This window comes from Lampetra fluviatilis, chromosome 74 (assembly GCF_964198595.1).
Source record: "Lampetra fluviatilis chromosome 74, kcLamFluv1.1, whole genome shotgun sequence".
Lineage (NCBI taxonomy): Eukaryota > Metazoa > Chordata > Hyperoartia > Petromyzontiformes > Petromyzontidae > Lampetra > Lampetra fluviatilis.
In genome coordinates, this window is record NC_136348.1 from 1,716,278 (window position 1) to 1,734,764 (window position 18,487).

At 51.3% G+C, this 18,487-nt stretch overlaps 1 protein-coding gene across 1 annotated transcript in view; it reads right to left on the bottom strand.

Annotated features, from left to right (window-relative positions):
• Positions 1 to 595: 595 nt before the first annotated feature.
• Positions 596 to 18,487, bottom strand: part of LOC144953341 (uncharacterized) — a 54,935-nt gene continuing 37,043 nt past the window's right edge. The window contains exon 5 of the mRNA XM_078883904.1: positions 596 to 627. Coding sequence (XP_078740030.1) covers positions 596 to 627 — 32 coding nt within the window. The remainder of the gene's footprint in view (positions 628 to 18,487) is intronic.

The following is an 18,487-nucleotide window of genomic DNA, read 5'->3' on the forward strand; positions in this document are numbered from 1 at the left end:
CACTTAATTTTCAGCTCAGACATGATCATCGCAATAATTTCCGAAGACGTGTGGGTTGGTCCCGCGAGAGCAGGGCCTGACTACAAATAGCCAAGAAGCAGAAACAGCAGAATCAGAAGTAGTCGCGTCGCCCTCAAAATGTGTTGTTGCTGCTGCTGTTGTCGCTGATGTTATTGGTGCTCCTGTAGTTCCTTCTGTTGCTGTTATGTGTCGGGTGGTGGCTCATTTACTCATCACCACCCATAATCATCAACACAAATCATCAGTATCAACAACCATTATCATCACCAATCATCATTATCACTATCAACTCACCATCACCAACCATCGTCACCACCCCTACCCAACCATCACAACCAACATTCATCATAACCACCACCAATCATCAAACATCATCAACACCCATAATCACAACAACCCATCATCATCACCACCCATCATCGTAACCTCACCAATCATTACCACCACCCATGATCATTACTAATGTGGGGGCCGTTGGCCCCCGGGGTCTCTCCCGCCATCATCCCCTATTCCGTTTGTTCCCCCACCTCCCTAATACCCGCTAGTGTTTCGCCGGCCTTCGAACACGACGCCCTTACCCATACGGCTTCACGCCGCGCTCCCACGCTGCAAGCATACGTGCGCACGGCATAATCAATCAAACGCCATCCTCCCCCTCTTTACGCCGCTACGTACAGCTCTCGCACGCTGCGAGCGTGCGCCCGTCTACAGCCCTGGGCGGTCCTCGCCTCCACGTCGAATACCCACGTTACCAATGCGCACCCGTATCCGACACGTAACGGCTGTATGCGCACTCACGCACACCGCTCCCCGCGGCACTCACTCACCACTGAATACTCGCGTTATGATCGCGCATCTGTATCGCACACGGAGCGAACGCACGCGCACACACGCAGCTCTACACGCGACACCCACTCTCGCGCCGCCCGGCGCAGCGCTCCCCCGAGGCGAGCCGCAGCGCTTCACGCGTTCACACCACTCCACGAGATCACACGAGCACACGCAAGCGGGGCACACGCCGACACAACGACTCAAGTTGCCGCCGCCGTGCGCGCGAGATAAACCGTACAACAATGCGCAGCCGATTACGCGCTCGAGCCGCGGGGTTGGGGGTCAGGGGTCCACCACCGCGCCGCACTTTACGCAAGTAACGAGCACACGCAAGCTTGCACAAAGCTAACAGCTTCACTGTGCACCGCGGTTTCGCACACGCGAGCGGGGCGCACGCCGACACGACGACTCGTCCCCTCCCGCACTCGCGCGTGCACGTCAACACAAGTATCGTACAAGGACGATTCTCCTCTCACACGGCTGCGTAGTCACGCCAACACACAAAAGTGCTCTCCCCGGGCGTTAACGCACACACCTCCGTACCCGCACAATCGTACAGAGACCACGGCCTTTATGCACACAACGACCACACACCCGCGAATGCAGTGCACGCTAATACCACGTTCAAAAACACCCAACAACACGGTTCCGTTGCTACGCTCGAGATTTTATTAGCCCTTGCTAACCAACCGAGCCACCCGTGTGTGTGTGCGGGCCAGCAAGGCGCTTCTAACCCACACTCTGGTGCCGTGTAGCCCTATTCTATGCTGCGCTCTCTGCTAAACCGCTTTCCTACTCGTCCTTACCCCGAACTAATCCTCTCCTACGGATCCTACTCTCCGCTCTGAGGTGTTGTAAGGCGCGCAACACGATACCGTCTGTAGTCCCTGGTGACCTTGCGGCGCTCAGATCGTCCTGCAGACGATCTAGCGGCTCGCCCGATGACTCCTTCGTCGCCGACTCCGTGTCCAAACCCCAGAAGAAGAGAGTTCCCTACTGCCCCTGCGTTTTCTTTTAAACTATTCGCATCAAAGGCTAGGCGCCCCGTCCCGACCGCCTTGGTCTCTCGACCAATCCTGAGCCTAGGATTTCCCGCTCTTTTGCGATCCCGCCGGCCTTTGACCTTTCGACCAATCAGTCGTCCCGGGTTCGGATCCCAGCTATCTGCCCTGCTGACCCGTGTTTGTGTTTGTATGCGTTTCTAACTGCGGGGCTCTCTGAGCTCGCCGTGGTCGTGCGATCTCAAATCCGCCCACGGCGCCGCAGTGTTACTTGGCCTGGGAAGGGTCCTGTCCAATTTCCTGGCCCTGAGAAACCGTGGGGTAACCTCCCTAGGGGGCCCTCGGGTGAAAACTCAGGGTAGGTGACCCGACCACGAGGCCCTACGTGGGTGCGGGTGCGTGTTTATGTGGGGGTGGTGATGGGGGGCAGTGCGGCGGTGGAAGCCGGGCGGCTCCCTGGCTCGGCCGAGCGGCCCCGTCGCTGTGGCACCACATAGCCCACCGGGGTGCCAGTCCCCGTCCCGGGTTGACTGGAGCACCTCGCCTGGGTTGCCCCCACGAGGTATCGCCGCGGGGTCCGCGGGATTCGCCCGGCCCTTGTGGCTGGCCTCGGGGGTGGCGGCTCCGTCTCCTGGGGCTCCGGCGGTGGTCTCCTCCTCCATTCCAATGGCTCCCCTCGGTCTCTGGCACCTGCGGGCTGGGGAACAAACTCAGAGGCGGTGGGGTTTAAGGGTCGCCGTCCTCGTCGCCCCCGGCCCCGCCCGGGGCCCCTCGGAGCCCGGGGCTCTGTGGGGCCCATATACTGCGCGAGGCCCCCGGGCACGGGGGGTGGGGGGACCCCGGGGTTTCGGGGTACTTGGACGGCGGGGCTCCCCCCCTCGGGGGCTGCTCGCCACGGCTTCAGTCGGCGGATGTTGACCACCATCTCCCGGCCCCTCTCTCCTCCCTGAATCAGCACCGTCCATGGTGAGATCTGCCGTCTCACAATCCAGGGTCCTCGCCAGTAGGTGGTCAGCTTCCCCACCTGTCCGGCACCGACGCGGGGAGTGTACAGCCACACCTCGGAGCCCGCAGTGTAGAAGGGGGGCTCCATACGGGGTCGGGCGCCCTGCTCTTGCCGCTGGTGCGCGGCCTCTCCGTGCGGGTAGGCTCGGCCCCTGGCCCCTCGCAGGGTCTCCAGCAAGTGCTCCACGGGGTGGCTCCCTTCCTCCCGTTGCGGCGGAGGGACACCGAACAGCAGATCTGCGGGCAGACGAGACTCGCGACCAAACATCATTAGGAACGGGGTCTGTCCTGTAGATGTGTGAACGGCGGTGGTGTAGGCGAACAGGGCATAGGGGAGGTGTTCGTCCCAGTCCTGTTGATTCGCGGCCGCCATGCGTTTAAGCTTCCCGGCCAGAGTTTGGTTCATCCTCTCTACCATCCCGTTCGCCTGGGGGTGATACGCCGTGGTTCGGTCCTTCTGGATCCCGAACTCTCGGCACAGCGCCTGGAATAGTTCGGCCTCGAATTCACTACCCTGGTCGGTAATGACTCGTTCGGGGATCCCGCACTTAAGTACGTAGTTTTCCACGAAGGCCCGGGCCACTACGAGAGCTGTTTTATCCGGGATAGCCACCGCCACGGGGTAGCGGGTGAAGTACTCCACCGCTACGAGAATATATCGGTTGCCCCGGTGGGATCGTGGAAAGGGCCCCTGCAGGTCGATTCCGACCAACTGATTCGTCCGACTGACTCGGAACGGCCTCAGGGGTACCTGGTACCTCGCCGGCTTTTGCCCGCACTGCTGACAGGCCCGGCAGCCCTGCACCCAGGCGGCCACATCTTGCGCCAATTTAGGCCAGAGATACTGGCGACGCAGAGTCTCCCGGGTGCGCCGTTCCCCATCATGGCCCCCGAGCGGGTGGTCGTGTACCAGTCGTAGTAGTTGGGGTCGCACATGGGCGGGAACGCAGATGCACCCCGGCCGCCCAGCGTTGGCCAGTTCCCTCACCACCCCGTTTTCTACACACAACCGGGCATACAAACCGCTCCAGGGCCCTGGTAGTGCATCCTTCTTCTCTCGCAGTGCCGCATCCACCGCCGCCAGATCCGGATCTCGCTGCTGGGTCTGTCTCAGCTGCTCGTCGTTTAGGCCCGGGAAGGCGCAGCCGACGTCCTCCTGGATCCGTCCGATCGGGTCCCGAGCCGCGGGTCCCGTGCTTGCCGGGCGGTCGACGGGATCCTCAGTGCCACCTGTGAGGATCTCTGTGGCGCACACTGCACTCTCTCTCGCTGGGGGGGGGTCAGTGGCCGCGGCCTCTCGGGGGTCCGTTGCCTGCCGGCAGCGTCCCCCCGTGAAACACGGACAGGCCTCCTCTGCCCTCGTCTCGGCGTACACCGTGGGTCGCCTCGACAAGGCGTCCGCGTTTGCATGCGTCCGGCCAGCCCGATACTCGATTTGCAGGTTGTACTCCTGCAACTGCGCCAACCACCGGGCCATCTGCCCCCGCGGCTCCTTGAATGTAAGAAGAAACTGCAGAGCATAATGGTCAGTGCGTACGCGACATCTCCTGCCGTACAAATACGGCCGGAACTGTTTGCATGCGAAAATCACGGCGTACAACTCTTGGCGTGTCACGCAATAGTTCAGCTCGGCCCCACTCAAGGTCCGGCTGGCGTACGCGATGACTCGTTCCGTCCCATCCTGTACCTGTGACAACACCGCGCCCAGCCCGCTGCTGCAGGCGTCGGTGTCCAAAATAAAATCGGTGGTAAAATCGGGGAAAGCGAGGGTGGGGGCGTGGGTGAGGTGATCTTTGAGAGTGGTGAAGGCCGTCTGGCAGGCCCCCGTCCACTGGTAGGGGTGCTTAGGGGAGGTGAGTTGGGTGAGAGGGCGTGCAATCTCGCTGAATCCCTTTACAAATCGACGATAATAGGTGGCGAGCCCCAAAAATGATCTGATCTCCGTCAGATTCCTTGGCCGTGGCCACTCCACTACGGCGCGTACCTTCTCCGGATCGGTGTGCACGCCTGCCTCGCTGACGCGATGCCCGAGGTACCCCACCTCGCGTTGTGCGATGTAACACTTACGTGGCTTGAGCTTGAGATGAGCCGCTCGCAGTCGCTGGAACACCTCTCGAAGCCTGGACCAATGCTCAGACAAAGATCTACTGAACACTATCACATCGTCCAAGTAAATCAGGCACTGTTCCCATTGCAAGCCCCGCATCACCAACTCCATCAGCCGCTGGAACGTCGCAGGCGCATTGGTGAGTCCGAACGGGAGTACTCGAAACTCGAATAGTCCCATCGGGGTGGTGAATGCGGTTTTCGGCCGATCCTCCTCCGCCATCTCCACCTGCCAGTACCCGGACGCGAGATCGAGGGTGGAAAAATACCGCGCTCCTGCGAAACTGTCGAAGGTGTCGTCGATGCGGGGTATGGGGAAGGCATCGCCGAGCGTGACTGCATTTAGTTTACGGTAATCGACGCAGAACCGGGTTGACCCATCCTTTTTCGTTACCAGTACCACCGGGGCAGACCAAGGGCTCGCGGAGGGCTGGATTATGTTATCGCGTAGCATATCCGTGACTGCCTCTTTGATCTGGGTCCGTTCAGGCGCGCCCACTCGGTATGCGGGGAGTTTGATGGGTCGGGCTGCACCTGTGTCAATTTGGTGCTTGACCAGGTCGGTCCGGCCCACGTCCGAATCGTGCTCACTGAACACGTCGGCGTACTCCCGCAATAACCCGCGCAGCTGATCGGCCTCCCCCTTAGGTAAGGCTGCCCAAGGCACATGTAACGCATCCTGCAGGGGAACAATCTCGGCTCGGGGGGTCGGGCCGACCCGCCAGGCCAGATCCTGGCTGTCCTCGGAGCGGCCAGGGTCCTCCGCCCAGAGTGCGAACACCGAGTCGTTCGAGTGGCGAGCGTGCAGGGGATGTACGGTGGCTACCGGGGTGCGTCGTCGTATCATTGCCGGGGTACTGTGTGGGTTAAACACACGTATAAACAGCCGGCCCCCATCTGCGTTTACCAGTGTAGCTGACCCTACCACCCCGTATCGCGATGCCAACTCCGGGTGAGGAGTCAGCATTACCTCGCCCGATGGTCGATGGGTTGGGTCGGTGGAGAGGGTTGCCACTGGCACCAGCATCTCGGCGAGAGGCCCGATGGTGACGGCCGACACCAGCGTAGCGGCCACGGGTGTGAAGCGTGGGCGATTCGGCTCCTGTCCAAGGAACGGAATCCGCTCCCCGCTGCCCTCCACCGTAGCGCATCGTTGCCGGGGCTGTACGTTAAGTCCCAACTTTTCCAGGAGGTCCGTTCCTGCAATGCACTCGTGGCACAACACACTCGACACGTAGAATTCCTGTGTGCACACCTGGTTTCCTAGACGGACCTCGAGGGAGACCTTCCCCAGCAACCCCATCCCGGCTCCGCTTGCAGTGTGCAGCGCGCGATCCGGCGCCTGCAGGCAGCCCACGTCCACCCCGAGCATGCTGCAGTGCGCGGCGCTCATGAGAGAGGCCACGGCGCCCGTGTCCAGCAGGATCCGGGTGCGCTGCCCGTTCACCTGGCCTTCCACCAGCGACGTGGCTCCCGTTATCCCTGCCACCAGCTCCCGCAGCCAATCGCCCGAGGTCCCCGCGCCCTTGGGTGTTGTCGTTGGAACCTGTGTGGAGATCACTCGCTCGCCATTATTACCGTCTTTTTGCATCGGGACCGCTTCGAATGCACCCCCAGATGGTCCACTCTCTAGGGGGCGTTTGGGGTTTAACCCCGGCGCGTTTCTAGCGCGGGCGATCTGCGGACAGTCTCTCACGAGATGCCCTCGCCGGTCACACAGGTAACACGCACGGGGGGCCGCCCCGTAGGAGCCTCCCCGTCCGTTCCCTAACCCCCCTCCGGCACGCCGCTGCCCCGACTCTGCCTCCAGTCGAGCCACTCTCCCAGTTAATCCTCCTACCTCGGCCTGGACCGTCTCTACCATTGTCTCCAGCGCAGTCATGTGTGCCCGGGTTACCCTGTCGCCTACCTGGGTTACCTTGTTGTCTATTTGGGTTACCTGGTCGGAGACATCCTTTATACCCGTTTGTATACCGGCAACCCATCCCGGGGTTGTCTCGCGGGACACTGGAGGCTCTCTTTCCCGGCCCCTTACCGTCCTCGCGAGCTCCTGTTCCTCCTCCTCGTCTTCCGAGAGCAGGCTCGCAATGGCGCGCTCTCGTCCCAGCCCCCGGAGCTGCGCGCGTTCGCTGTGAATTATTTCACACTTACGCGCGCGCTCGACAAGGGTGTTAAAGGGAAGACGTGGGCAGCTCATGTCTGGCTGCCACCACGCCGTGCGAGACAGGTACCGCTGGATTTTCTCGGCGGCCAGTTCTTCAATAACATTAGTTGCGTACCCCGGGCGTGCGATCTTTGTTAACTCGCGCACATCCTCGGCGTAATCACGTAGATCTTCGCCAGGTTGGCGACGGCGCGCCTCTAAGGCCGATTTTGCTTCCTCCTCGTCACGCGTGCCAAAACGCTGATCGAGTCGGCGCATCAGCTCCTCTAGCTGTGTCTGTGCGCTCGCGGGTAACGCTTCTACAAAATCGGCTGCCCGCCCATCAAGATTCATATTAAGTTGACGTACTGCCTGCGCGTCCGTCCATCCATTAATTTCCTTGGCCCCTAAGAGATTGCGGGCGAATGCCTTCCACGAAGGGGCCCCCCGGCCGGTAAATATCAGTCTTATTTTAGCGTGAGGTAACGCGGGGGTCCGTACCGCTTCCGACACCAATTTGTGGGGGCCGTTGGCCCCCGGGGTCTCTCCCGCCATCATCCCCTATTCCGTTTGTTCCCCCACCTCCCTAACACCCGCTAGTGTTTCGCCGGCCTTCGAACACGACGCCCTTACCCATACGGCTTCACGCAGCGCTCCCACGCACTGAATACTCGCGTTATGATCGCGCACCTGTATCGCACACGGAGCGAACGCACGCGCACACACGCAGCTCTACACGCGACACCCACTCTCGCGCCGCTCGGCGCAGCGCTCCCCCGAGGCGAGCCGCAGCGCTTCACGCGTACACACCTCTCCACAGGATCACACGAGCACACGCGAGCGGGGCACACGCCGACACAACGACTCGTCCCCTCCCGCACTCGCGCGTGCACGTCAACACAAGTATCGTACAAGGACGATTCTCCTCTCACACGGCTGCGTAGTCACGCCAACACACAAAAGTGCTCTCCCCGGGCGTTAACGCACACACCTCCGTACCCGCACAATCGTACAGAGACCACGGCCTTTATGCACACAACGACCACACACCCGCGAATGCAGTGCACGCTAATACCACGTTCAAAAACACCCAACAACACGGTTCCGTTGCTACGCTCGAGATTTTATTAGCCCTTGCTAACCAACCGAGCCACCCGTGTGTGTGTGCGGGCCAGCAAGGCGCTTCTAACCCACCCTCTGGTGCCGTGTAGCCCTATTCTATGCTGCGCTCTCTGCTAAACCGCTTTCCTACTCGTCCTTACCCCGAACTAATCCTCTCCTACGGATCCTACTCTCCGCTCTGAGGTGTTGTAAGGCGCGCAACACGATACCGTCTGTAGTCCCTGGTGACCTTGCGGCGCTCAGATCGTCCTGCAGACGATCTAGCGGCTCGCCCGATGACTCCTTCGTCGCCGACTCCGTGTCCAAACCCCAGAAGAAGAGAGTTCCCTACTGCCCCTGCGTTTTCTTTTAAACTATTCGCATCAAAGGCTAGGCGCCCCGTCCCGACCGCCTTGGTCTCTCGACCAATCCTGAGCCTAGGATTTCCCGCTCTTTTGCGATCCCGCCGGCCTTTGACCTTTCGACCAATCAGTCGTCCCGGGTTCGGATCCCAGCTATCTGCCCTGCTGACCCGTGTTTGTGTTTGTATGCGTTTCTAACTGCGGGGCTCTCTGAGCTCGCCGTGGTCGTGCGATCTCAAATCCGCCCACGGCGCCGCAGTGTTACTTGGCCTGGGAAGGGTCCTGTCCAATTTCCTGGCCCTGAGAAACCGTGGGGTAACCTCCCTAGGGGGCCCTCGGGTGAAAACTCAGGGTAGGTGACCCGACCACGAGGCCCTACGTGGGTGCGGGTGCGTGTTTATGTGGGGGTGGTGATGGGGGGCAGTGCGGCGGTGGAAGCCGGGCGGCTCCCTGGCTCGGCCGAGCGGCCCCGTCGCTGTGGCACCACAGTGTGATCACCCAGTCACATCGCCGAACTCCAGTCATAGCGCCTTCCCCAAACTACATCTCCGCAACAAGTCAGCCTTCCCGATGCTGTGTATTGTGTTCATGGGATAACAGAGGTGTGTATTATCCCATACGCCTTGCCCAAAACGACTAATTGTCCGCTTAACACCCTAGCCCATGAACCACTATTGGTGACATTGTTGTTTGAGAGCAGCTATTAAAGTCGTTTTGGCAAACGAGGTGGTGGCTGGCCAAACCATGCCTCGTGTTTGTCTCCGGAGTGATGACAGATACAATCCAGACCAAGCGGAGACCATGTACCAGATCGGATTTTGGTTACTGATGTTAGAGTGATTATATTGCAAGTGTGGTCTCTACGCGTCTGTATGTGCTCACTCCCGAAGCTCGGCGATTTTTGGCAACACCACGGGGCTGCATTCACTTTAAATAGAGGACAATGGAGGGCATGGGGAACGTGTTTTTCCATTTATTCAAAATAAGCGCACAATTACACACTGAGATGCACTTACATATTCATGCATGCAGCACAATGGACACATTACCCTTCGGTATGTTAATAGACATGCGGATTGTGCCTTCCAAAATTAACAATCGAATGTAAATAGCCTGAAAGACAAAGGATTGGATTCTAGGGGGGGAGTTATAAGTCGGCTCAGAAGCAGAGCTCAATGCCATTTCGAGAAGAAACTTGATGAGGTTGGACGCTCTGATGATCGCCCTTCAACCGCGAGACAACGCAGCCTGGCGAGCACAATTGCTGTGTCGACAGTTAGGCGACTTTGCGTCGGGAGAGTTCGTGGCGACATCTTCACACGGGTTTACTTGCCGAAGTGGTGTGATGAGCACTGGTTGTGAGACTGTTCAGTTGTAGTCGTTATGTGTTCCTGTTGAGCTAAAGTTGGAATGCGTCTGTAGGTACATCTTTACTCAACATTTTAAACGATTTTTGTCAAGTATATAGCTTTTTTTGATTGGTATTAATCGACAAATGTGGTAAATTAATAAGAAAATCAATGATACTTTAACGTTTTGGTATTCCTGGAACGGAAATGGTTTGCATGGTACTGGAAATGTGTGAACATAGGACATAATAAATATTCCCTTCGAGTTTTGACGTAAAAATGATTGCAGATGAATAAAAACGTATTTTTAAACAAATGTTTGTCCGTTTATTTATTTTACAATGTTCATAGCAAAAACGTGTTTTAAGCGAGTTTCAGGTGGAGGATCTTCGTCACAAATCTGCCCTTAACCGGCAGCATCTTGGCTGTCTCTCCATTTAACATGTGTTCCTGGAGGGGAAAGGGCCCCATTATAAATCGATTCACAACGTTACGGTCCCTAATCATCAAGTATACAGGGAATCCTGTACGCTATGACACGTGAACTGTAACACTATAAACGATAACACGAAACATGAAAATACTATAAATTAGTTTAATAATTTATAACACCAAAAACAGAGGTACGGTATTATAATCTCATTTCAAGTATTAGAATTACAATGTGATTGTATTAGAATCACACTCTGCGCATATGAATGTATAATAGCGTACGTGCAAGCGAACTGTGCTCGTATGTACGTATGTAATATGCATCTATGGACATGCGAACCGGTGGTCGGATATGAGAATTGGGGGGTGCAGGATTATGATGAGGCTTCAGTTCCAGTGGTGTTCCGTGATGGGTTAACAAACTTTGTTCAAATACTTTTATCAAACGAGTCATTACAATTGTAACGATTCATAATTGGTCGTATTAGAATCAAGCTGCCCACTGCTGGTAGAATGTTACATCGCAATGGCACCGAATAGCACTATACAGTATTGATATTGGGCGTGGAGCCTTCAAGCGCAACCTTGCGCATTTTGACCTGGTTCTCGACGCCCGTCCCTCGCCCATGGTAGAATCTTGTGCATTTCGGGGCGTCAAGGGTTCGCACCACAGCCTTGAAGGATTAGGCAGGCCTCTGGCTTCTTTTGAAGAATTTGACCAGGCTCCAGGCACCGGTTCCGCGCACGTGGCGGATCCTTGAGGCACGCCGGGCCTCAAGCTATACATTATAACACTATACAATAACATTATTAACTAGTGTTATAGATTATAACAACCTACATTGAAGTGTGATATTCTAATCGCATTCGAATTATTCGAATCACTCCGTAATCCTCTTCGAATCACACTACAGTCGTAAGTATGTAACATGTATGTATGTAATATGTCTGTTTGTAGTAAGTATATGTGCATGTAACATGTATGTATGTAACGTGTATGTATGTAGTATTGAGTTTGTGTGATTATTTTATATATACATACTGAATATTGCTATTTGATGCCATTGAGATTAACATTCATCCAGCAGTGGGCAGCTTGATCCTAATACCACCAAAGTGTTAATAAATAATTTTAATCCCATCCTGATCCTGCACCTTCGGTTTCACATATCCCACCATTGGTTCGCATGTCCATATTACATACATACATGTTACATGCATACATGTTACATGCATGCATACTACATACAAACATGTTACATACAGACATGTTACATGCACATATACTTACTACAAACAGACATATAAAATGCACATATACTTACTACATACAGACATGTTACATGCATGCATGTTACATACTTACGACCGTAGTGTGATTCGAAGAGGACCACGGAGTGATTCGAATAATTTGAATGCGATTCGAATATCACACTTCAATGTAGGTTGTTCTAATCTATAACACTAGTTAATAATGTTATTGTATAGCGTTATAATATATAGCTTATAGGTTATATTGTTAGAGTTTACTATAACAGTAGTTTACGACCAGTGTGATTCTAATATAAATACATTGCGATTCTAATGATTATTATGCGATTATAATCCCTTGGCTCCATTTATGTGATTGTACACTATTGCAATTATTAGTATTTTACAGCGTTATATTGGATAGGTTATAGTTCATAATTTAAAATATTACATACTCTTTGGTTCTTTAATTAAAAGTCACATAGGCATAACATAAATCACGACGTTTCGGGCACAACCCAAGCGTCCGTAATGTGGGAAAGCATTGTCTGCTGCTGAGGCAGACTGTTTTAAAACGTTTGAATCGGGTGTAGACCTCGGGTCATAAAGAAGTGGCCGGGGCAAGTGATGTTCACGTGAAAAATTAGCATGTAACTTTAGAAAAAGAAGAGAGAGAGGCCTTCTCGACGAGGGAGTGAAACCCAATGGGTAATATTCTTTTACAGCGTTACAATAGATAGGTTTTAGTTCATAGGTTATAATATTATGTTTCACTATGTTAGAGTTTAACATGTGAGAGTGTACAATATCAGAGTGGATCAAATGTGACGAACAAGGGTGAGTTTGGTCAGATGCTTTAATCAAAAGCGTCATCCCATCACGGAACACCACCTGCCTGCGTATATCACAGCAACAGAAGCAACTACAGCAGCAACAACAGCAGCGACAACAACAGCAGCAACATCACATTTCCAGGGCGACGCAGCTACTTCCGATTCTGCTGCCCAGCTGTTTGTAGTCGGGACCTGCTCTCGCAGGACCCCACACGTCTTTGGAAATGATTGCGATGATCATGTCTGAGCTGAGAATTAAGTCACTCAAGATTACTTTGTTTAACCATAACTTTAGGTAGGTTAGTGTCATCGGGGCTGTGTGAATACTACTCACGAATGAAATCACACTCCTGTATGACCGACATTGTACTAATTTTTGTTGATCGAGTAGACAAATTCTTATCAACAACAGTGTCCTTAAATATGATGCTAAAATAAATGTTAACACTGGATTAAACGTGCACATCGTAATCCCTCCCTCGCATTTACGACTAACGATTTGCATTTGCACATAACATACATTCAAGCACAGTAAAATGCTAATACGACCATATTGTTATTCTAAAATTTGAATGCGATTCTTGCCCTGTACCCCCCACAGTTCACATATCCGACCCCCGGTTCGATCGAACAGATAATTTACATACATATGTGTAGAGTGCGATTTTAATACTTCTAATGAGATTTATATACCGTTCCTCCGTTTATGGTGCTATAAATTATAAAACCAGTTGATAATTTTTTGTCGTTTAATGTTTAGTGTTATTGTTTATAGTGTTATCAATTTACATGTTTTTTAAGTGCAGGTGATTCCCGGTATACTTCGGTATTCTGGACCTGAACTTTGCGAAATGATTCATAACAAGGACCTTTCCCCACCAGAGCGCAAGCCGCCAATGAAAAGAACACGGGCCGGCGGGAACACGTGCTTCCATGGGCAGTGGGGGACAGGGCATGGTTGTATTGCCCACAGGTGCCACCGGGAAAATCCCCCAAGTTGCTTCGCCCATGGCGGGGTCAGGTAGAGGTCATAGAGGTGGGTGATGTAAAGACAGTGCGTCAACTAAGGGACAAGAGGTGACAACAAGATAGAGAGAGTTCGAGAAGGGAAGGCGAGACCAAGTGTGGGCGGAGGTTCACGCCGAGAATGAGAGAGGGGGAGGAACGAGGTTTGGGGCTGTGTTGGCTGGTTATAGTTGATAGTGTTACAGTTCACATGTCATACTTGATGATTAGGGACCGTAACGTTGCGAATAGATTTATAATGGGGACCTTTCCCTTCCAAGGACACATGTTAATGGAGAGACAGCCAAGATGCTGCCGGTTAAGGGCCTGATTTGTGTGACGAAGATCCTCCACCTGAAACTCGCTTAAAACACGTTTTTGCTATGAACATTGTAAAATAAATAAACGGACAAACATTTGTTAAAAATACGCTTTTATTAATCTGCAATAATTTTTACGTTAAAACTCCAACCGAATATGTATTAAGTCCTATGCTCAAACAGTTACAGTACAATGCAAACCATATCCGTTCCAGGAATACCAAAGCGATAAAGTATCATTCCCCATGATTTCCTTATTAGTTCACCACGTTTGTTCACTGTTCGTCTATGTTGAAGTCAAGGCCATATATCCAACGAACGCGTCATCAATGTACATCCTAAAGTCGATTATTACCAACCAAAAAAAGCTTTATGCTTGAAAAAAACCCCGTTTAAAATGTTGAGTACAGATCTGACTACAGATGCATTCCAACTTTAGCTCAACAGGAAGACTTAAACACGACAATATTGTCTGTAATCATCTCACAACCACTGCTCATCACACCACTTCACCAAGTAATCCGACAACATCAAAACTCACCACCTGCACGTCAAGAAACTCTCAAACGAACTGTAAAACTAAAGGGTCAGAGTTAAACACACAAGTACTCAAGACAGCTTAATAGGTATAACCGCATGCAACATTATATTTCAGTCACCGCTAGCTCTCGGGTTGATCCTCGAGCCACTCCATTACATCCAGCCATCTCTCGGGATCCAACTGCATGGGATCGAAGGTGGAATAATCTTGAGGAATCATTGCAGCACCTTGAATTACTCCTTTTGATTTCAGCTTTCTATCATCGTGGACCTTCTGATGCCTGATCCGTATTGATGACCTTGCAAATGCCTTCCCACACACAGGGCACAGGAATGGCTTCTCGCCCGTGTGTGTTCTCTGGTGACTCTGAAGATGTGATGACTGTGCAAATGTCTTCCCACACACATGGCATAGGAATGGCTTCTCGCCCGTGTGTGATTTTTAATGGCGTTGGCAGTTTTCTGAAAGTGAAAATGCTATCCCACACACAGAACACAGGAATGGTTTCTCGCCCGTGTGTGTTCTCTGGTGTCTCTGAAGATGTGATGGCTGTGAAAAGGACTTCCCACACACAGAGCAATTGAATGGCTTCTTGTCTCCGTGTGCGTGGGGCTGTGGAAAGCGTCTCTGCTCCATGTGAGCGTAGTATCAGCAGCGGTGTTATCGAGTCAAAAAAACGCTTGAGTGTTGCAGTTTGTTTAAGAATTCGTCACGTGAGCGTGGTGTTATAGAGTACAGTTTATCCCCGACATACTTCGGGATTAGGGACTGGTACGTTGATGAACGATTAACTTCGGGGACCTTTCACCTCAAGGAACACGTGTTAATCGGGTAGACAGCCAAGATGCTGCCGGTTAAGGGCACACTTGTGTGACGGAGATCCTCCACCTGAAATTCTCTTAACATATTTTTGGTAGGAACATTATAAAATAAAGACCGGACAAACATTTGTTAAGAATACTTTTTATTCATCTGCAATCATTTTTACGTCAAAACTCGAAGGGAATATTTATTACATCCTATGTTCAAACAGTTACAGTACAATGCAAAGCATTTCCGTTCCAGGAATACCAAAGCGTTAATGTTTCATTCCCCATGATTTCCTTATTAGTTCAACACGTTTGTTCACTGTGCTTCTATGTTGAAGTCAAGGCCATATATCCAACGAACACGTCATCAATGTACATCCTGAAATCGGCTATCTAAAGTCGATTAATACCAATCAAAAAAAGCGACATACTTGAAAAAAAAAGTTTAAAATGTTGAGTAAAGATGTACCTACAGACGCATTTCAACTTTAGCTCAACAGGAACACTGAACGACTACAATTGAACCCTCTCACAACCAGTCCTCTTCACACCACTTCGGCAAGTAATCCGATAACATTACAAACCACCAATGTGCACGTCACGAAACTCTAAAAAAAACTGGAAAACTAAAACGGTCAAAATTACACACAAAAGTACTCGATACGGATTAAAAGGTATAACCACGTGACGTAATATTTTTTCAGTCACCCCGAGCTCTCTGTTTGACTCTCGAGCCACTCCATTACATCCAGCCATCTCTCGGGATCCATCTGCATGGGATCGAATGTGGAAACTTCTTCAGGACTCATTGCAGCACCTTGAATTTCAGCTTTTGATTTCCGTTTCCTATCATTGTGGACCTTCTGATGCCCGTTCCTGGTTGATGAGTGTGCAAATTTCTTTCCACACATAGAGCACAGGAATGGCTTCTCGCCCGTGTGTGTTCTCTGATGAGTTTGAAGAGTTGATGACTGTGCAAATGCCTTCCCACACACAGGGCACAGGAATGGCTTCTCGCCTGTGTGTGTTCTCTGATGGTTTTGAAGAGTTGATGATTGTGCAAATGTCTTCCCACACACAGGGCACAGGAATGGCTTCTCGCCCTTGTGTGTTTTCTCATGATCTTGAAGATTTGATGCCTGTGCAAATGCCTTTCCACACACAGAGCACAAGAATGGCTTCTCGCCCGTGTGTTCTCTGATGGTTTTGAAGAGTTGATGAGTGTGCAAATGCCTTCCCACACACAGAGCACAGGAACGGCTTCTCGCCCGTGTGTGTTCTCTGGTGACTCTGAAGATGTGATGGCCGGGAAAATGACTTCCCACACACAGAGCAATTGAATGGCTTCTTGCCTCCGTGTGCGTGGGGCTGTGGAGAGCGTCTCTGCTCCATGTGAGCGCAGTAACAGCAGCGGTGTTATCGAGTCAAAAGTACGCTATCGGCCGCAAGGATGTTTAGCGTTGAGTTTTGGATTTTGTTAACTGCTAAAACAAGAACGAGTATATCCGCGAAAATAGACACTTACTTTGAGAATCACGTCTGAAGATGTCGCCACGAACTCTCCCGACGCAAAGTCGCCTAACTGTCGACACAGCAATTGTGCTGGCCATGCTGCGTTGTCTCGCGGTTGAAGGGCGATCAGCAGAGCGACGAGTCGAGCGTCCAACCTCATCAAGTTCCCTCTCGAAATGGCATTGAGCTCTGCTTCTGAGCCGCCTTATAACTCCCCGCCTAGGATCCAATCCTTTGTCTTTCAGGATATTTGCATTCGATTGTACATTTTTGAAGGCACAATCCGCATGTCTTTTAACATACCGAAGGGTAATGTGTCCATTATGCTTCATGCATGAATATGTAAGTGCATCTCAGTGTGTAATTATGCCCTCCATTGTCCTCGATTTAAAGTGAATGCAGCCCCGTGGCGTTGCCAAAAATCGCCGAGCTTCGGGAGTGAGCACATACAGACGCGTAGTGACCACACTTGCAATACAATCACTCTAACATCAGTAACCAAAATCCGATCTGGTACATGGTCTCCGCTTGGTCTGGTTTGTATCCGTCATCACTCCAGAGACATTAAGTCATTCAAGATTACTTTGTTTAACCATAACTGTATGTAGGTTAGTGTCATCATGGCTCAGCGAATACTACTCATGACTGAACACACACTGTTTAAGGACAGAAATTGTAATAATTTTGGTTGCCCGTGTTATGATGGTAAAATAAATGTTAACACTGGATTAAACGTGCACCTCTTAACCCCTCCCTCGTATTTACGACTAACGATTAGCATTTTCACATAACATACATTCAAGCACAGTAAAAGGCTAATACGACAATACTGTTATTCTAAAATTTGAATGCGATTCTTGCCCTGCACCCCCCACAGTTCGCATATCCAACCCTCGCTTCGATTGAAAGTACATTTTACATACATATGAGCAGAGTGCGATTATAATTCTTCTACTAAGATTAAAATACCGTACCTCCGTTTATGGTGGTATAATTATAAAACCAGTTGATAGTTTATAGTCGTTTAATGTTTAGTGTTATTGTTTATAGTGTTATCAATTTGCATGTTTTTTTTTAAGAACAGGTGATTCCCGGTATATTTCGGTATTCTGGACCTGAACGTTGCGAAACGATTCATAACGAGGACCACCAGAGCGCATCGGGGCTTAGTGAATACTACTCATGAATGAACTCATACTTCTTTCGGATATAAATTGAAATCATGTTGGTAGAAAAAGTCGCCTGCCTTTTCTAGACGAATTGTTATCTTCAAGTGCGTCCGTAAATATACGGAGATGTAGTTTGGGTAAGGCGCTGTGGCCGGGTGATGACACGGATTCTGAAACAATTTGAGTTAATCACTCGCTGCTTGGCCCCGTCGACAGCAGCGAAGGCTGTCATATACCGCCCCATTTACGAGTTGGCTGTATAATGTGTATAGTTGAAGGTGCTAGGTGTTGTCTTCTTCTAACAGCTACTAACGTGCGTGTGTTGTCTGTTTTTTAGGTTTGTGCGTGTGTTTATATAAATATATTCCGTCTTTTGTTATTCGATGACATCTAGCAGTGAAAATCGTGATTGCAATATGACCATGTTGCAATTGTAATAATTTTTATCCGATCCTTGCACGTACACTATACATACATATTAGCGATTCGTATACGACCACACTGTGATTCTATTCATCTGCAATCATTTTTACGTGAAAACTCGAAGGGAATATTTATTATGTCCTGTGTTCACACATTTCCAGTACAATGCAAACCATTTCCGTTCCAGGAATACCAAAGCGTTAAAGTATCATTTCCCATGATTTCCTGATTAGTTCACCACATTTGTTCACTGTGCGTCTAAAGTCGATTAAT